The following is a 19,640-nucleotide window of genomic DNA, read 5'->3' on the forward strand; positions in this document are numbered from 1 at the left end:
GTTCTCTTCTTTTATGTCGATATTTGATCAGATCTCTCAGTAAAATCTCAGTAAAGTTGGTCTTATGTGTTTACTGTGTCAACAAAATCTCACAGTGCAAACAAGGAGACAGGAATGGACAGAGCAACACACAGAAAAGTACACAGACACGGATGGCAGATCAGTAAATATAAATAAAAGGAGCAGAACTGCAGTATTGATCCATTAAAAGGTTGTTAAAAGTGGAAACTGGCAAAAAAAAAAGAAAGTCACAGAGCCAATAAAATGTGCGAATCCACGACGTTGGGCGGAGCCGAGCGCGGAGGCGCGTCCTGTGTGGTGGGCGGGCCCAATAGAACGCGAGGAAGGAGCTCCTAGTAGGCGTGGCCACTGTTCGGAAGCGGCCGTTCAGTGCTGCACCCAGCAAAACAACAGGCTGTGGGCGGGGCCGATAGAACACATGGAACCGCTACAGCGAGTGTAGCAGCTACGGTGGGAGGGGCAACTAGAACGCGCGGAGGGGCCTCGGTGGGCGGGGCTAGAGCTCCACTGCAAGGCTGGCTTTCCCGCGCCCCGCCTTGTTAAAACACACGCAACTTCTAGACGACCGGCTGGGCGTGCCGATGAGAGTGTGAATGAGTGTGTGAATGAGTGTGAATGAGTGTGTAAAAGAGTGTGTAAAAGAGTGTGTAAAAGAGTGTGTAAAAGAGTGTATGAGAGTGCAGAAGACCGGAGGGAAGATGCTGTTGCTCTTCGCGGCTCTTCGCTGAGATTCTCCTCGAGCAACAGGTCGCTGAGTCCGGCTGGTGGGTGAAGGAGGGACAGTGGATGCGGAATGGAGGACCGATCCGACAGCTTTACCACCACGGGCTGCGCATGGCTGCGGCCTCTCAGCGACCTTACCGGAGTCCCTCTGGATCAGGTAGGACCAAGAGCTCACCCCGACGAGGAACACTCAGTGGATCAGTGGAATTGACCAACCTGGTGATCCCCAGCATAGAGCCTCACAGTAGCTGAGATTTAGAGCTTTACTAGACATGTAGTTATGTAGTGTGGATGCTCATCTCCATCACTGAGCTGATGAGCATCAGTTCAGCCTGCTTCTCTCCAGCTTTATCAAGCAGTCGTCTTCCTTCAGATTTGAGAAATTATTCACACCAAGTATCTGAAACTTCTCTGGACCCTGGGAAGACCTCAGTTCATCCTGCTGCTAGTTGTGCCACATCTTAGACATACCACAGCTTGCTGTGACCATACGAGAAGCAGCACCGTTCCTGAACAGTTCTAGGCCCTTAAAGAGGAGTTTGTGCATGACTACATCTTTAAGATGAAAACAGTCAGAATTGTTCACAGTGGTGGTGATAGGAACCAGTCGTCTGATAACGGAGACATTGATTTACTGATTTATCAATTTTTAGTTTTGAGAAGGTTTTGGCCAAAAAAAAAAAAACATTGGTAAGAGACTCTTTCAGGCCCATTCAGGCCCATTCAGACCCATTCAGGGCATAGCTAGACAAAGTAGGGCAAATTTACCATAATTAACCAGGTTAACCAGGGGTGCCACCAGGGATTTGGGGCCCCATTAAAAGATATTACACCAGGCCCCACAACAATTCTGCCAAAATACTATATAATTGTATACTATATTCGTATAATATTATACTATATAATTGTATAATTAATACAATTTTAGGGCCCTTGTCAATCACAGGCCATATGGTATCCCTGTGGTAAACCAGTGGTTTTGGTTAGTAAATAAAATGGCTAAATTTATGTTGTAGGCATGGCGACCCCTAGTTTTTATCACCACTGCTAATAAAATCAAGCGCTGGTATGCAGACATTCAAAAAATTAAAAAAATCTGTGGGATTCCCTTTTATATTCATGTCTTCTCTGCAGGTGAACTTCATAATTTGTCAGTTGTTTGGCCTAGCTGTCGCATTCTGGTTCCGCCTGAGCCTCAGCCCTCAGCGTGTCAGTCCGGCACTGCGCCATGCTGTCGCCACCCTCCTCGGGGTATCATTCGTCATATTCTGCTTCGGATGGTAAGGAGGACAGGTGTGGTGGTGGTCTAACCTGTTCACATCTCACCGCTGATGCTTGTGGTGCTTCGTTGCAGGCCTTTACTACTACTACTGCTACTGCTACTTCAGCTGTCTTACACTGGTGTATGGGGTTATTAGTATACTTCCATACTGCTCCTGTTTGTGCTGGGTTGTAGTTGCTCCCACACTCAGTAACACTCTGTAAACACACTCGGAGTAATCAATATAATCCCAAGTAATCACAAACTGGACTTCACCGCGGCTTATATGCAGCTTTAGGAGGGCTCGGCCGTAACTCTGCACCTTCTGACAAGAGGCGACTCCCACGTTTTTTCCCCCATCGAAAGAATGTGACCTACTGCACCTGTCCCACCTGTTTCACCAGCAGGCAGGTGTTCCTTACCTGACACCAGGGCTTCTGCAGTAGCATATTTATAGATCTTACCTTCTTGTCCCATAGGTATGCATCACACGTCTTGATCCTGACGCTGGCCTGCTATCTAATACTGTGCACAGCAGGTGTTCACAACGTCCACTGGTAAGCCCTGGAAACTTTGTCTCTAAACATGCTCTGAACACACACTGGACGCTCCTGACTTGCAGGATCTTCGCACTGGCCTGCCATGACAGGAAACATTAGCCTGCATCGTTGTTAGCCACACTGAACTGTCTGCTAAGGTGATACTGATTGTGTCACCTGTTTTAGCAGGGGGTAAGCGGGCTTCCGGTATTGCCGTAGACTGTTATAGATAGGCATTTTCGATGAACCCGTTCGGCTATTAAAAAAATAAGGGACTACAGCTGCACAAAGTATCAGAGATATTTTATTTAAATAAGCAAAAAAGAGATTCAATACACATGTATTTCCAAGACCATTGAAGACTAGACCAAACCCATTTCCAATGCTATTCCCAATGTTATTCACCAGTGACACTGCAATTTAGTCCAAGACTAGGCTTAATCAATAGCGTAATAAAATTCGACCCTTGGGCACTTTGCTGCTCTTTCTTGCCCTCATCCCTTCTTCTGTAGTTCTTACATTTAACGAACAGAAAAAGCTCTTAACTCCATTATTTTCATTCTTGAAAAGCTCAGGCTTAACACAGCAGAATGGGTTTGTTAAGAATGCCATATAGTCCGAGACTAGACTTAAACAATGGCTTAATAAAATCAGATACTTAGTGTTCTGCCTTAGTTCTGTTTATAACTGTCTGTGGTCTGCCACACAGCTCCAGGGTTTGGGGTTCGGTGTTCACTCTGGCTTCTGTTTTTGTGTCCGCATGGATTTCCTGCGGGTACTCCAGTTTCCTCCTACCAAAAACACACATTGTAGGTGAACTGGCCACGCTAAATTTCCCCGAAGTGTGAGTGTGTGTGAGCTAAGGATTGTGTGTGGTTCCCTGCAATGGACTGCTAAACTGTCTAGGGGGTATTCCTGCCTTGCACCCAATGATTCTGGGTAGGTTTATCCCCCCCCCCAAGCACTGGTAGCAATATGTTTGTGAGGCTGGGAGACCTTCTGAAACTTGGAAACCATGACAACCCTACTTGGATCATCTTTTGCAGATGGCTTTTACTTACATTTGACTGGTTACACTTTACTAAGGTCTTACTAATGTGTTGCATGTTGTTTGGCCTAGGTATACCATGCTTGCAGCAGTGGGCTATCTCACGGCGTGTCAGGTCAGCAGGGTCTTCATCTTCAGCTACGGCATCCTGTCCACAGACTTCTCAGGGTGGGTCTCCAGGCATTGCGCCATCTTTTCTCTGTAACATGGTGATGACAGGTACTCATCCTAGCCGGTTCAGCCCGAGAGCGGGGTCAAAGAAGAACAACAGAAGAAGGGGTGGGGGCAAGAAAGAGCAGCTAAGTGAGTGGAAGCTGTGCTGTCGTGCTGTGAGATCATGAGCCAAACAAGTTTAGCATGATCCAATATGTTGCTTGAGACACTAAGCCACTTTATGAACTTCTACCTTTCACCTACCCACCCACCCATTCACCAGCGCACCTATATACACACCCACACGCACACTCTGACACAATTAGACCTCTGTTAAGCTGGCCACTCCTTGGAGGTAGATTTTGTTGCTTATCTGCTGATCCTGTTGGTTCCCCTTCACCGAAAGTTTGCAACACACCCTTGAGCAAACAAAGGTGTGAGATAATGTGTGGCTGGCTGCTTCACCTGCCTGTGCAGTCGTCCTTGCTGGACGAGTTTGGCTCCGCCAGACTGCAGGGCTGGTTTCCAGCAGGGTGGGGTGGTGTATGACTGGGCTGTATCAGCTTAATCTCATTATGCTGCTGCAAAATATGGTCACTTTGATACAGTTTGATGTTCCATTCATGGCTTGCTATCATTCCTCTGCCAGCACACACCCTGCATCTTTAAGCTTTACTTTACACCTTTCAGTCCAGATAGCCGAGCCTGTAGCCGACCTTCCCAAACCAACTGGACTGTCCCATCCACGCTTTGCAAGCTTGCCATCGTAAACTATTCATTAAAAATCAATGATGCTTTTGAGAATCGTTGCAGTATTCCAAAACATAAAATCACGATACTTCGATATATCACTATTTTCATACACCCCTAGAGTTTACCAGTACTATAAAGCCTGGATGTGCAGCCTCTGACCAACTGCCATATCCCACTGGTCACTTTTTTCACCGTACCTTTCGTCCCCTGACAACGCTACCCCGTGTCTAATACGACTCTCGTCACATGAGTGGTCCGAGCAGAGTCTGCACAAAGTCAGCAGTATGCTGGCCAAACAGAGAGTGTTCTATCTGCTGGACAAACACAGAGCCAGCAGCACAGCTACACCCGTCCGAGGCAGCCCAGGAATGGGGCCGTCACAGAAGAATGGCGTCGGGTCTTCTCCTATTGTCTCCCCTCTCGCAGTGTCGGGCTAGAGACCTAATTGAATCAAACTGCCATAAAACTGGCCACAGCAGGGCTGTTCAGTCGAAAGCAAAGAATGTACGGCATTCTAATTGTAATTAGAAAACCATATGAAACACTGGTCGGGAAACTTGACTCAGCAAAGAATTACCGGAAGAGCAATAATTACTGGGAAACCAGTCCACAGTAATAAGCTCTGGGCTTCGAGTGGCTCAGTGGTCTGTTGCACTGCCACTATGGTCCGGGGGTTCCAATCCTGAGCCGTTGCTTTGCCATCAGCGGCCAGAGTCTGAGAGAGCACAATTGGCTGTGCTCTTTCTGGGTGGGTATATGGCACACTCTCCCCTCATCACTCTTAAAGTGTTGACTGGCATAGGTGCCTGTTAGCTGGGGTGGTGGAGTTGGGGACCCAATGCTTCTCCTCAGAGGGTGTCGGCTGCATGGTAATGCCGCATTGGCGGCAGTTGGAAAAGAGACGGTGTCTGGCTTTGCATGTATCTGTGGAGACATTTGTGAAGTCCTTACCCTCCAAGTGTTGGGAGCATTGCTAGTGCTAGCAATGACAACAAATTTATATAAAAACTGTCCAAAATGAGAAGTTGCTATAGGTGCAGTTATCGGATGATGCACAGTGAATTTACAATTTATATAATTTATTATAAATCATTATAAATAATTTATTTATATAATAATTTATTAAATGTTAAATTAAATAATTATTAAATAATAATTTATTATAATTTATACGCTAAGCAGGGTAATGCTGGTGAATTCATTTTCATGCTTTACTCTAAAAAAGCCTGCACTGATTGCATAGTGTACAGCTTCATTCCTTTAGTTTCAGAGAGGAGGTGCCAAGTCTGTCGTATGTAATTTAAAAAGTTCTGATGTAAGACACTTACTGTAATATCCAGCATGACTGAAAACATCCTGTTATTCCTTTTTGGACATTGTTTACTCAGCAGTGTCTTTTTTGTTGTTGTTGTTCTTTGTAGGCCGCTGATGATGGTAACGCAGAGGATCACCACTCTAGCTTTTCAGGTCCATGATGGTAAGAAACAGGATTGGGCGGTATGGCATGAATATAATTTCATGATGCACAATATGACACAAGTAAAGCCTGATTTACTCAAAATGTACTAAAGCCATACTGCTGATTGGTTGGTTTGTTTGATCTGTATACATACATGTATATACAGGTATGTGTCGCGAGCCAGACAAGCTCACCCCGGAGCAGAGACGGCTGGCAGTCATGTATGTACGGTACACTTTTAATGTCTAAATAGATAACAAAGTTTCCTAATTTCAGTAAAGGTATAAGTGCTCATCTTCATCCCCTTCAGCTTTCACTGTAGAGCAAGTGTAACAGTTGCATCTTCATTACCCTGCAGAACTGACTTGTGTTACTGACTTGTGTTTAGTAGAGTCTAAACTTAGAGGTATCTTTAAATTATTAGTCTATTCAAACTAGCTGAGGTTTTTCTTAAGTAAATAGCAAAGCACTTTTGTAAGTCGCTCTGGATAAGAGCGTCTGCTAAATGCCTTAAACGTAAATGTAAATATAAACTATATAGCAGTGACAGCTGAGCTGTCCAGATGCAATACAGCAAAACGAACTATCAAAAAAGTATCCCTGTCTTGCGAGCATAATTACGGAGCTTTTCTATTGGTCCATTCTTTATGAAATTTGAATTCAATGTAAAGAACAACTGCTACATTTACATTCTATCAAACGTGAATAATAATAGAGACACAAGTAGCTGCATAACCTTTCTGCCTCTACGATCATTTAAATCTTCCTTATATTGCATCCACGTTTCATGATAAATGGACCAATAGAAAAGCTCCATATTTTCTGGAATAAAACCTTTTAGTTTTTCCTTCTCATGTAAAGTTGGAATTTTGGAGATGCAAGGTTTTTGTATAACAGTGATGTTTAACTTACCATTATGAGCCACAATAGTAAATGTGGGTTACTGCTATGATATGAATGTTCTGTTCATGGCTGACGGCTACCAGCAGTGAGTAGTCTGGCAGTCTGTGTGACATTAATGCATATGTTAAACTCTCCATCTGATCTCTTAGTAAGAAACAGAGTCTGATGGACCTGCGAATTCAGATTTTTAACTGGTGAAGTATTTTTTGGTTTTGCACAGTTTGTCAATGCTTAGTTATGTTTAGCATTTGGCTTAAAAAAACAATGTATTTTCATTTAAATTAATCAGCCTTGCATCTTCAGTGCAAAACCAAAGAATTATGGCCCATAACGATAGCTCCAGTGCAAGTCTTACCTGATTCTCTACATTTCAGTAGAAGTGAATACATGTGTAAATGTGACTTTGCCCTGAACTGTTTCTTTAAGAGAATTGGGTGGATGTGCATTGGCCAGCACATCTGGTCATGAGTGTGTGAGTCAGGCCAGACCAGTTAAATATCCATACCTTCACTTGTTTGGGCAATAGCATGAGGAATGTCCATTCAGTGCTGGGGCATGTTTATGTTTAAGTAAAGATTAGGCCTGAATTTGGCTTTGAAAAAGGAGAAAACTTTCCAGGTAACTTTCTAAAACTTCTGCTGTAATTCTATACTTATTCTCACATGCACTGACAGGAGAGGAGGAGAGGAACAGACATGTGTGCAATCCTATCTGACCTTATTTTATTACGTTTTTAAACTGTGATTGAAACAAGGCCCTTACTTTCCACTCACCTGCCAATGAAAAAAAATACAGGGGTCAACTGCAGTACAGGAGTCAACTGCAGTACGGGAGTCAATGCTAAAAATCGGGTGTATCACATACCTGGGATTGTTGCTTAAAGCTTAAAGCGTTCACCCTCTGTTCAAAATTTGTCTTTTTTACTACTGAGGCCCTGCAGCATTTTTATCATATCTATTACATAGGTAATAACACACTTATTTTAACTTGAGAGGGGCTTGTTAATAAGCTGCCAATTGCTTAGTTTAGGTGTGTATACAGCAGAGAAATCACCAAAATGCAGGGCAGGGCAGAGGGTACTCCAGGACCAGGCATTGAAATCATTGGCTTAAAGGGGCATTCCACAGATTTTCAAGATTCCTATGTAGTTTAATTAGCTTAGTTACATAGCTCATTGTAAAGAAACATACTGAATGGTGGTGATTGGAACCAGGGGTCATAATGACTACAACACCAATATAGGCAATTTATTTACTAGCCAACCCATCAGTGAACCTACTTGAGTCTTCTGAGTTTAATATGTAATGTTAAAGACATGTTTTAATCTAAAATCTAAGGTAAAGCAATGTCTCAAGCTGCATGTTTATATATCTGAATGACTTTGTTCTTAACCATTTAATATTGCAGAAATGTTTGAATGAATTGAATTGGTGGAATTCCACTTTAAGCCTGTAAAATGTGAAATTCAGTGTATATCAAATATGATCTATTTTTATTCTGTAGCTCCAAACCTTCCCTGCTTGAATACCTCAGCTACAATCTGAACTTCATGAGCATCCTGGTAGGGCCGTGCAGCAACTACAAGGACTACGCAGAGTTCATTGAGGGGCAGCATGTGCAGAGCAAGCTGAAGAAGCTACGAGAGGGCAGCCCGGAGCAGAACGGCTGGGACGCACTCTCTGAGCCTTCGCCTGTGGTGAGACACAAAGACGGATTCAAGGCTCCATTCACACGCACATAAAAGGCTCATCACTCAGGCTAAGACTGGCAAAGCAGCATAGAAACAGCCTAGCACCGAACAGGGCTTCTGCTAGCTGAAAGATTTAAGGTGGCTTGTGGATTAAAGGAACAGCAACGACAACAACAAACATCGCTAATAATGTAGGAAGGTGAATGAGGGGATGTTAGTGGTTTAGAAGCGAATGGAGGCCAACTACACTAATTGTTCGCTCTATGAAACACCACTACCTTGTACCACTTTAGAAGCTTAAGGGTCAATATACACTATAGGGACTAAAGTATTTGGACACCTGCTCTTCCGTTGTTTGTTTTTTACTGAAAAAGTTATTGAAAATGAGTTTATCCTGCTTTGGTTGGAGTAACTGTCTCCACACTGTCCAGGAAAGGCTCTACTAGATTTTGAAGCATTGCTGTGAGGATTTGATTGCATTCAGTGACAAGAGGTAATGAGGTCAGGATGTTGGATGATCACCACTCCACCTCATCCATTGGATGGAGCACCAACCATCATTCCAGAGAACACAGTTCCACTGCTCCACAGCTCAATGCTGGGGGCTTTATGCCCCTCTATTGGCATTACTTCTTTACAAGGTGTGTTCAATTGCAAATTTGTGTGAGCAACTTATAGCAACAATAGCTAAATGAATTCATTAAAGGGGCGTCCACAAACATTTAGAAACGGTGTAGATGTACATCATCTTTGTTCATTCAAAATAAATCAACCACTCTTTACCCAATTCTTCAGTGGACAGTTTTGGACCACAGGGCCGCGACACTACACTGATAAATTAACCAAGAGTGGAAACTGATCACTGATGAAGTGCTAAAAGATCAGTTGAGTGCTAGAGTTTAGGGCTGAGGGCTACATTAGCCAGGTGGAGCTACAACGTAAGAGGTTTCTAAAAGTGGACGATAATTGAAGCTTCAGTTCTTTCATAGTAGTAGCACCTGCTACCTGTCTTCGAACACCAAGCCACTCTTTGGTAACATAGCACTTTATGTATTAATACTGATGTCTTCCTCCGCTCCTCCTCAGCCGGCAGTGTGCCAGAAGTTGCTGGTGTGTGTGGGGTGCGTGTTCTGGTTCTTCACAATCACCAAAGCGTTCCCCATCACCTACAACGTTGACCCTGACTTCATCAGCCAGGCCTCATTCATCAACAGACTAGCGTATGCCTTCGTATCCATCCAGGCAGCCCGACCCAAGTTCTACTTTGCATGGACACTCGGTGAGTGAAGTTTCACACGACACAAGGTATTCACTGACCTTCACTGAGCCTATTGTGTGGTAAACAATGCTAACTCCAGGCTATCATTAGTGAAGTGGTGGGACCAGCCCGTACCCATTTAGTAGAAGCCAATGAAATTGCGTGTAGTTGCCATATAGCTGCACAAAGCTTGTTTTGTGTGAACGCTTTGCAAGGTCCATAGAGTGCGACACTATTGGGGAGAACTCCCACTACATGTTTCTTGTTACCATGCATACCCCTTTATTGATCTCAGTGAACTGCATGTTCTTTCCATCAGCGGACGCCATTCATAACGCAGCAGGGTACGGAATCAGTGGAGTGGACAAGAACGGCAGAGTGTCCTGGGACCTTGTCTCCAATATCCACATTTTGGAGATAGAGGCAAGTTCAGCTGCTATCAGGATTACACCCGATAGTGTGTTCTTGTCTTACTGGCTGTACGTAGCAGTTAAACATAAGTGGTTCTCAGACTGGTCCCCCGGGGTTCCTCCAGACTCTACATTTTTGCTTGAATCCAACTTTCAACATACTTTCAGCAAATATCAAGTCAAGTCAAGTCAAATGGGTTTTTATTGCCATTTCAACTACATACAGAAAACACAGTGAAACAAAACAATGTTCCTCCAGGACCATGGTGCAACATAGACAGTGCATACAGAACACAAGTGCAACACAGTACAAGTGCAGACAGACAATACAACACAGTACAGACAAAGAATAATAAAGAATTAGGGGTAGTGTGCCAATTATGCAGTGTGCAATAAATATTGAGTCCAGTGAGGCAGAGTGGGTTGTCTGTGGGTTGATTGAGGACCTGTTTGAGAACCACTGGTCTGAAACACTTCTGTCTGGTTGTTGGTTAAAGAATACGCCACCAGTTTTCAACCTAATATCTAGGGATGCACGATGATCGCATCGGTATCAACAGATAATTGCTTAAAGGTGCCCTAGAATAAAAAACTGATTTTTTTTGGCATAATCGAATGACAAGAGGTTTGTACATGGAGGTGACAAACACTGGTGTTTACTGACTAGAAAATACTACATAACCAAAACAGAGCTGCAAAATGGACTAATTCCACATCTCAAAACTGGGTCATAACAGTCTTTACTCACTTTGTTTACACCCTTGAAATTTGCACAAAGCCATTTAAACCAGCCAATCAGAGAAGATCTCTTTTTTTTGCCCGGAGCGGTGGGCAGCCATTGTTGTGGCGCCCGGGGAGAAGAGAGGGTGAAGGGCTTTGCTCAAGGGCCTAACAATGGCAGCTTGCCGAGCCGGGTATCGAACTCACAACCCTGTCATCAATAGCTCAGAGTCTGGGGACTGGACTGGACACTCTGGAGTACTGTGCTAATACAGCTCTGGTAAAAATGAAAAGATCGCTCCACATGATCAGTGTCTCTGGTTTCACTATTGTTGTTTTATTCTATTAACCACTGATGACAATTCCCTCAAAAAGATTATCTCCGAATAGAAATATTGCTGTTTAAAACATTTATTTGAAAAAAAGGACCCCACTGTTAAGTTAATATTCATATTTTAAACAACACACTACAAAAGTTTTTCACTTTTAGAGAATTCAGAACGTTTGGTGAAATCACAGCTTTTATGCATTGGCATGCTCTCCACTAGTATTTCACACTGCTGTGGGGGTGAGTTTATGCCATTCTAATGTTGTTTTATAAATGTGGTATAAATGTTATATATGTCATCATTTGGCTTTTATTACAATTGTGTTTTGAGACACTGGGGTTTCTAGGCACTGGGTGTCATATGAAACTAATTGGCCGTGGTAATGATCATACAGAGATTAGGTTGAAAAACACTGAAGTATTCCTTTAATAATCTCACAGAGGCTTCCTTTTTTATATGTGTGGATTCATCTTTTTGCGAGTTTCTTTTTCTGAGGGTAAAAGCCTAAGCAGGCTGGTTTAACCTCAGCAAACCTGTGTTGAGCATTCCATTTCTTCTCCTCTGTTCTGTGAACAGACAGCAACCAGCTTCAAGACGTTCATCGATAACTGGAACATTCAGACTGGGGTATGGCTGAAGAGGTATGTATCTGTCCTGTCACCTGCAACCCACAAGGCATTTGGTGGGTTAATATATCCTTACTGTTACACAAAAACCTTGTATGTCCAAAATAGCAACTTTTCAGAAGAAGGAAAAAACCTTCTCAATGGAAGTCAATAGAAAAATGCTTTATTATAAGGCATTTTGGAGCGTTTCTATTGGTGCATTCATTGTGAAATCGACACAATATAAAGAACAACTGTTAGATTCTTATTATGTTAAAAATGGTATACAAGGATACAAGGTGCTTGCGTGACACTGATCATATGCTGATAGCCCTGCTAACATGATGCAGAGTTTAAAAAATAAATGATGAAGAATCAAATGTAATAGTAAAAATAATGAATAATATGTGAGTAAATATGTAAGAAATGGTTTCTGAGGGTGTGGGTGAGGAGGAAGGGTCAGGTTTGGCTCTCATAGTGAACATGGTCAGGTGGAGTTATTGACAGATCAGTGTCTTTCCTTTGCTGTTTAATCCTGATGTGTTCTCTGTGGTTCGGTCCAGTGTGTGTTATGACCGGGTGCCGTATTACCAGACACCTTTGACCTTTGTGCTGTCAGCACTGTGGCATGGAGTTTACCCAGGATACTACTTCACCTTTCTCACAGGCATTCCCATCACCCTTGCTGCTCGCACTGTGAGTCCACACTCCTACATACACATCATGGTCTTTCACACTTACACTCACCATCTACTTTATTATGTGCTAAAAACACTGGTCAGTCTCCGAACACTGGACTGCTGCTGGCCAGATATAATTTGGTTGGAAGCTGTTCTGGACATAGAGGTGATGCATTTGTGGTAGTGTGTGTGCGTGTGTGTGTGTGTGTGTGTGGTACTACTACATAGTTGTGTTTTAAGCTCAAGAGTGGTCCACCACCCAAAACTATCCAGCTAAGAGCAGCTCCGTGGTCAGAAACAGGCGCTAGAGGATGACTTACACCAATTATGTATCAACAGATGGTCTACAGCAGGGGTGCACCACTCCGGTCCTTCTCTTCCTCACATCCCAGTGAGCACAAAGACGTTTAAAAGATTTTTATGAGATCCCAAGATTTGTCCAGAGGGAGGTTTTTAACATGGACTTTGAGAACATAGAAAAAACTGTTGTATTGGACGTCTCGGCTGGACATAGAAACATCATTAAGGACCGTTTTTTTCAGACAGGGATCTGTGTAGTCCAGGACCAGACTTCATCCCTGTTTGGAAAACCAGTCGATGGCTTTGGAGGCCAACAACACTCTTGAAAATAAAGGTGTGTGTGTGTGTGTGTAAAGAACCTTTACTTCCAGAACCTATAAAAGGTTCCTCACTCACACGCCCTTTGTACAAATGTGGTTCTTCTAAGGCATCGCTTAAAGAACCATTCTAGCGACTATATTTTTAGAGTCAAAGTAACTTGATGATAGCAAGATTAACTGGTTTCCATATTTTGGCCCGAAATGTAAATAGCATAACATCTTGTGTCATTTGGTGCTTGCTGGGAAAGTCTGGAAACCTAACAGATGAGCTGATTCAGCTACGTTGGAGCCGGGAAAATGGCAAACTCTGCTGGACCCTCTAGGACTAGAGTCAACACCACTGAGCCAGAAGGAAGGGGTTTCTAATACAGAGACCAATTACACACATACAAACCCAAAAACTAGTCTGTAAAACACACCACCGATCAGTGTCTGTCCCCTCACTGTGTCTCTTTTGCTTCGTGTGTCCAGGTGCGCAGGAACTTCCGCCAGTATTTCTTGGTCTCCCCCACTGTGAAGTTTGCTTATGACGTGGTGACCTGGGCGGCCACGCAGTTGACCATCTGTTACACCGTCATGCCCTTCTTACTGTTGGCCGTGGAGCCCACGCTGGAGTATTACAGGCAAGCCCTAAGTCCTGCTGACCCTTGCATCCTTCCAATCAGCACCGGCTGATGAACACACCAGGGGCAAATCTGTGGCTTTAATGCTGAACTAAGGCCATGTTTTTGTTCCTCTAGAAAATGTATGCTAATGATGCTAATAACGAATGAATGCAAATGGCTAGTATGCGATTGGCTCTGAAAAGTGTTTAAGTCGTTTAAGCTCTGGCAAAATAGCACTACTAGGATGTGAACCAGTCGACTGCAGTTCTCCTTTGAGGATCTTAAAGCAGTAAATGCTGGTAGTGGTTTCATTTGCCTCTTTCTCTCTCTCTCTCTCTCTCTCGCTCAGGTCCATGTACTTCCATGTGCACATCATCAGCATTCTGGCTATGATCTTGCTGCCCGGCAAACCCAGGAGCTCTAAGCCTGAAAAACATGCCCAGCACTCCAACAATAATGTGAAAGGAGAATGAACGCCACCATGGTGTGTGTGTGTGTGTGTATGCGTGTAAAGGGACAGGCAGAGCAGAGGCATGGATCTGGACAAAGGCTGCTCTGTGAACGCAACAAAGAAAGCTCGACAGGGCCTTGACCAGCTGGCTGGTCGGCCCTGTGCTGCCCTCTCAGCCAGGACGCTTGCCAGAGAAGCACTCCGTGTACACACACACGCACACACACACACACGCACACACACACAGTATCTACAAAGTGAACATGCACCCCAAAAGGCCTGAGCTGCAAGACTCCGACTGTAATGGGGAGACGATGAAGCCAGAGTATCAGAGAGACCATTTTCTGGAAACAGCAGAATGAACACATCACACCTTTACTAAGTAAATTAATTCTACCCTTGTTAAGGGTTTTTAAAAACTGTTAAACTCTGGGTAGTGAAGAAGCGGAAGAGGAGAGGAGCCTAATTGTAAACTAATGTCTAATATATATTTATTGTCTATGTAGCATTGGCATTGCAGGAACCAGGATTATTGTGATATTACCGTTTTAAAGTGTTTTGGATAAAGAATAAAGCAAAGTTTCAAATAAGGGTAGATTTTTTTCCTAATTTATGGAAGACTGATTTAACCAAGGTTCACTCAAGCAGAAGCAGAAGCAGAGCCTGACTCCACTTATTTAATCACTTTGTCACTGTTCAAAAAGCAACGATCAGGTGTGCTTGTGTTTGGTTGGTCTGAAAGCCTGCCACCACTCCAGCCTTTTAAGGATCAGACAGGCCCTAAATTAAAGCAACATTATGTAATAATTGTACCTTAAAGCACAGAACTGGCATTTATTGCTCCTGGGCCCCACCTACAGTCAGGAACTGTCATTTGCACTTTTGAGCCATCCCCAGAGGACATGGCAGAGTAAGGGAGATTCTCAATACAAAGTACGCCGGATTGTAAGTGTGGACTGGTCTACTTGGTAGTGCTGACTTGGCAAGTTCGACTTACGAGGACAAACTCCCGAGGACAGGAGGACAGCAGTGTGGTGTGTAATGCATTCTGGGATATTTGTCTGAGCCAAGTCCACACAAGTCATGTCCTGAGGCATCCTCGATAACACGGGCGGATCAAGAACTCATCCGGGTGTTCGGACTGTACTTGGCTGGATGTGAACTTTTGAATGGAGCGGTACTTGGGCCGCAACTGGTGACGTTTCACAAGTCCAGACAAGAGCGCAGATTGAGAATCTGCCTAATATTACAGGATGTTTGTATAAAATCCTGCACTATTACTCTACCATGTCGGTCCACATGCTTCTTTCACAGTGACGGTTCTGTATCTCAGCTTGTCAACAAATGCGTGTGTACAGCTGCTTATAGCACAATCTGCAATTTGTATTTACTGCAGGGGTGTAGAAGTGAATTACACTCCACAACCATAAAGGGAGCCTAGGAGCAAAAAATACCAAAGGCCTTATTTTAGCAATCTTTAGGCGAGCCGTCAACGGGGGCCCCACACTGTTTGATTTAGGGGGACGTGTAAGTGTGTCTTTGCTATCGTAAGGGTGGGAAAAGTACACTTGCGCTTCTCGAAAAGTGCAAAAGGCATGCACTAAGTCTCTTAATTAATCATGGGTGTGTTTTGGGCGTAACGTGCAATAAACCAATCAGCATGCCATTCCTTTTAAGAGTCAGGTGCGGTCTGATTTTGGCGGATTGCTGTTTCAATGGCGCATCGGATACAGTCTGGGGAGGCTTGCTGACTCTGGCCTCGCCTCTAGAATAATGTTATTTTATTTTTTATTCTGTTTATTGTTGACAGCTGCCAACTGGCACGCACTATGGGTTTGTGCACCTGCTGCGTGAAAATTGGGAGTGTACATACATTTGGCACCCTCCTGTGTTGACAATGTACTGCCAAGATAGCAATGAATGTCTGACTGTTGACGGCCGCCTAGGTTGTTTTCACTAAGTGGTGCACCTGTGTTTTCCATTTTTGACCTGAACACACCTCACTTCAAGACCACCACACCCATCCGTGTGGATATATTCGCAAGCACTGTTGCTATTTAAACGTCACAGGTGGAAGGCGTGAAAATAGGCTGTTGGAGGGGTGTACACATGGTGTAAGATAGGGCCCAAATTCTCACATTGCTCCTTTAAACAGTTTCACATGGTGCATGAAACAGCATGAAACCTCTTGAATCCCATCATATCATTTGAAATGGTAACAATTCTTATTTCTGTGTTGAATTTGCCATTTTCTCAAGGATCTACAGTTACAATCCTTTTATATTTTCACCATCTGCACAGTAATCAGTCATAGCACTGGTAATAACTGGCAATAATACATTTCAGGCTATTTTCTTAAGCCTGTTTTTCTTTCAAAGCAGAATGTCCATACAAAGAGTCCTTGTGCACAGAACCCATTAAACATAAAGACTGTGGAGAAAAAGCATGTTCAGTATATTTTAATAACACTGCAATAATATCAAAAAAGCCACTGACCTCAGGATGGGGCAGCTATACTCGTACCATTCCATCCCCAATTAAACGTGAGACAGACTGTTACTATTACGATGCAGGAATTCCTGCCCTGCTGCCTGGGTCTAATCAAATTTAAAGTATGAATGTGTCTGATTCAGTCTTAATGAACTAGCCAGGAGACAGAAATCACTGTGTGTCACATTGCAGATGGGAATCTACACTTTGGAACAATTCCATGCTATTCTGACTGATATTTAGTATTCGTGCTGGGAGTTCCTGTGAATACCACCACCACAAGGACACAAATCTATACGCTCTAGTAAAGCTGAATGCAACTAAAGACGGCGTTAAGCCCACATTTCTGTAAATACAGGCCATGGCTGTGGGAAATGGTTGCATTCTGTTAATCGGTAAACAAGCAGGCCCAGGAACAAGCTAGAATAACCAGCTCAGGTTGTGGGTGAATGTGAGTTTGGCTCTGACTAAGGTCACTGACCCAGAGTAACAGCCTGTCAGACCTGTGCTGACTTTTAGCATAGCGGAAAAGACAGTGGTCTTGTTTCGGCACATTCCAAACACTGCTAGTCATTCTCAGTATTACGTAATGGAGATGGTGCTGGAAAAACGAGTCTTGGGTTTGGTGAGATGTTGTCTTTATCTTGGCTTTGTAAAAGATTTTTGGGGTTGGGGAATTCTCTCTCGTGTTACAGGGAGTGATTGTGTGGAATAACAGCATCATGCAGCTGTGGTTTGATTCGACAGCAGAGATGTTTAAACAGTAGAGGGAGCTCTTTACTTTACTTCTCTGTGCAAGGCCTGCCACATGGCCGGCCTGGCCATCACACACACGCACACACTCACACACACACAAATCTATACTCACACCAAGAAATAGATTCTCAGTTTTGTGCACTTTCATTCTGGACAAATACAGGTTTATTAAAGAGGCCATTCTCACAGCCTAACAGCTTAATCCGCTCCCATTCTGCCAAAGGGCTTCATGCTTTAGCTGCCCTATTCACAGCATGATCCGAAAAAAAATAGACCCAGATTTTTGCTTGATTTCACAAGTTTGGGAACCTCTGGATACCCATAGGCAACCCTAGATTCCTGTTACCATGAAATTTTCAGTGAAGTGAGGAGAAAATGAACCGATCTTGGAAAAGATGAAGTTACATTTTTTTATGTAAAATTACTGTATTATTTTAGTTTTGTACAAATTTAGAGTGTAAACAAGGAGAACTATTTGAAATTTGACACCTCAAGAGATTTGAGCTTGAGATTAGGGCAATGGTTTGTTTACAGTCATCGTTAGGAATAGCCAGGTAATGCAGATGTAAAACCTTAATAATAATAATAATAATAATAATGATAATATATATATATATATATATATATATATATATATATAATAAATAATAATTTATAAATAAAGCTCTTCAAACCTTGTTCCAACAATCAGCAGGTGTCTAGGACCCACAAAGCAGGAGCAGGTTAGAAGGAGATAATAAAGCATTCTCAGGCAGCTTCCTCAGTTTATAATGGGATTGTAATGCCAGTGAACAGGAACAATAAAACAAAAACCTTCAGGAAGATTTAACCAACTCTGGAGTGGTGGGCACTGTTCTACTGGGCAGCGATATCTGCACAAATATTAAGGAGACCCCTTAATAATAGTAATAATAATAATAATAATAATAAAACCTTTCCTGTATCCACACTACAAAATTCAGCCTCAAACAAGCCTGATATGTTTTCAAAAAAATCTCCTGTGGACTGATGAAGTTCAAACCCCTCTCCAACTGTTAAGCAGGACTTGACTTGATCACGCATCCATTTCACAGGTGGCAGAAAGAATGGATTCCAATCAATACCAGCAAATTCTGAAAACAAACATCACACCAGCTGTAATACAAAAAAAGCTGAAGAAAAAGCTTCTACAGCAGAATAATGATCCTTAACACCCAAAAAATCTATAATTGGTGACCTTAAGAAGTGCTAGCTGGAGGGTTTGTTGAGCTTGATCTAAACATCATCCAAAATATGTGGATAGAACTCAGTAGAAGTCTTGTTTCCAAAGAAGTATGGTTGAAAATCCCTCAAACGGGGCACTGAGTGGTCCGGAGGAATAAGGCTCTTGTTACTATGACTAGTTCAAATCCTGGTCATGCTGCTAGCCATCGGCATCCAGAGCCTGAGAAAGCACAATTCGCCTTGCTCTCTAGGGTGGGTAGATGGCACATTCTCCCCACATCACTCCAGTGCAATGCTGTGATCAGCACTGGCGTCTGCTGGCTGATGCGTATGGGTACATGGTGCTTTCCTCTTAACTAACGCGTTGGTTGGTTGTCTGGTGGCAGTTCGGAAAAGAGGCTCTGGCTGGCTCTGTCTTCACCCTCCCAGTGTCGGGAGCATTGCATGTGATTGTAGGGGGAGAATATGTTTGGTTTGGGGTGAACTTAAGGACTTAAGGGGGTGTTACTAAGTACTGACCCTGCAGGTGGCCCATACTTCGTTAAGGTCCTTTTCCTTTTTTGTTATATAGAACCCGTTAAAGAGGATGAAGATCAGGTCAGGCAGGACGATGTGATTTATTACTTCACCTGGGACTAGTTTACTCCTCTGTGCTTTGTGTTTGAATGCTGTGGTTATTGATGTTTTTGGAGGAACACAGGTTACTGGCAGTACAGCCAAAATACTAGCTACGCTGAAGTGCTTTTACTCTGTGTGAAAGGGTCATTACGCATTCCTTTGAACACTGTTGCTCTATGGCCCGTGGAAGCCTATGTGGGGTGATTTGCACCATATCCTACTTAAGAAACTCTGGAGATCTGAAAAAGTTTTGTTTTTCACAAAGAAAATCCTTCATTCCTCATTGAATTCCCATTCAAATAAGCCACTGCCAGATTACCATCTATTATTAAAAAGTTTATTTCT

At 43.2% G+C, this 19,640-nt stretch overlaps 1 protein-coding gene across 1 annotated transcript; it reads left to right on the top strand.

Annotated features, from left to right (window-relative positions):
* Nucleotides 1-536: 536 nt before the first annotated feature.
* mboat1 (membrane bound O-acyltransferase domain containing 1) lies at nucleotides 537-14,818 on the top strand. Its single transcript, XM_072680093.1, has 13 exons — nucleotides 537-901; nucleotides 1,879-2,024; nucleotides 2,485-2,562; nucleotides 3,665-3,760; nucleotides 5,920-5,975; nucleotides 6,124-6,178; nucleotides 8,364-8,556; nucleotides 9,637-9,829; nucleotides 10,128-10,231; nucleotides 11,844-11,908; nucleotides 12,436-12,568; nucleotides 13,644-13,795; nucleotides 14,127-14,818. Exons 1-13 carry the CDS (start codon nucleotides 815-817, stop codon nucleotides 14,248-14,250), a joined length of 1,482 nt encoding a protein of 493 aa, XP_072536194.1. The 5' UTR covers nucleotides 537-814; the 3' UTR covers nucleotides 14,251-14,818.
* The last annotated feature ends 4,822 nt before the right edge of the window (nucleotides 14,819-19,640 follow it).

This window comes from Salminus brasiliensis, chromosome 5, assembly GCF_030463535.1.
Source record: "Salminus brasiliensis chromosome 5, fSalBra1.hap2, whole genome shotgun sequence".
Lineage (NCBI taxonomy): Eukaryota > Metazoa > Chordata > Actinopteri > Characiformes > Bryconidae > Salminus > Salminus brasiliensis.

What these genes read in the sequence shown, in the direction of transcription:
- mboat1 (XM_072680093.1), top strand. Translation starts at nt 815, where the DNA reads ATGGAGGACCGATCCGACAGCTTTACCACCACGGGCTGCGCATGGCTG. An exon ending in CAGAGACGGCTGGCAGTCAT is followed by an intron (nt 6,179 to 8,363) that starts GTATGTACGGTA and finishes TTTATTCTGTAG; the next exon opens with CTCCAAACCTTCCCTGCTTG. An exon ending in ACTGGGGTATGGCTGAAGAG is followed by an intron (nt 11,909 to 12,435) that starts GTATGTATCTGT and finishes GGTTCGGTCCAG; the next exon opens with TGTGTGTTATGACCGGGTGC.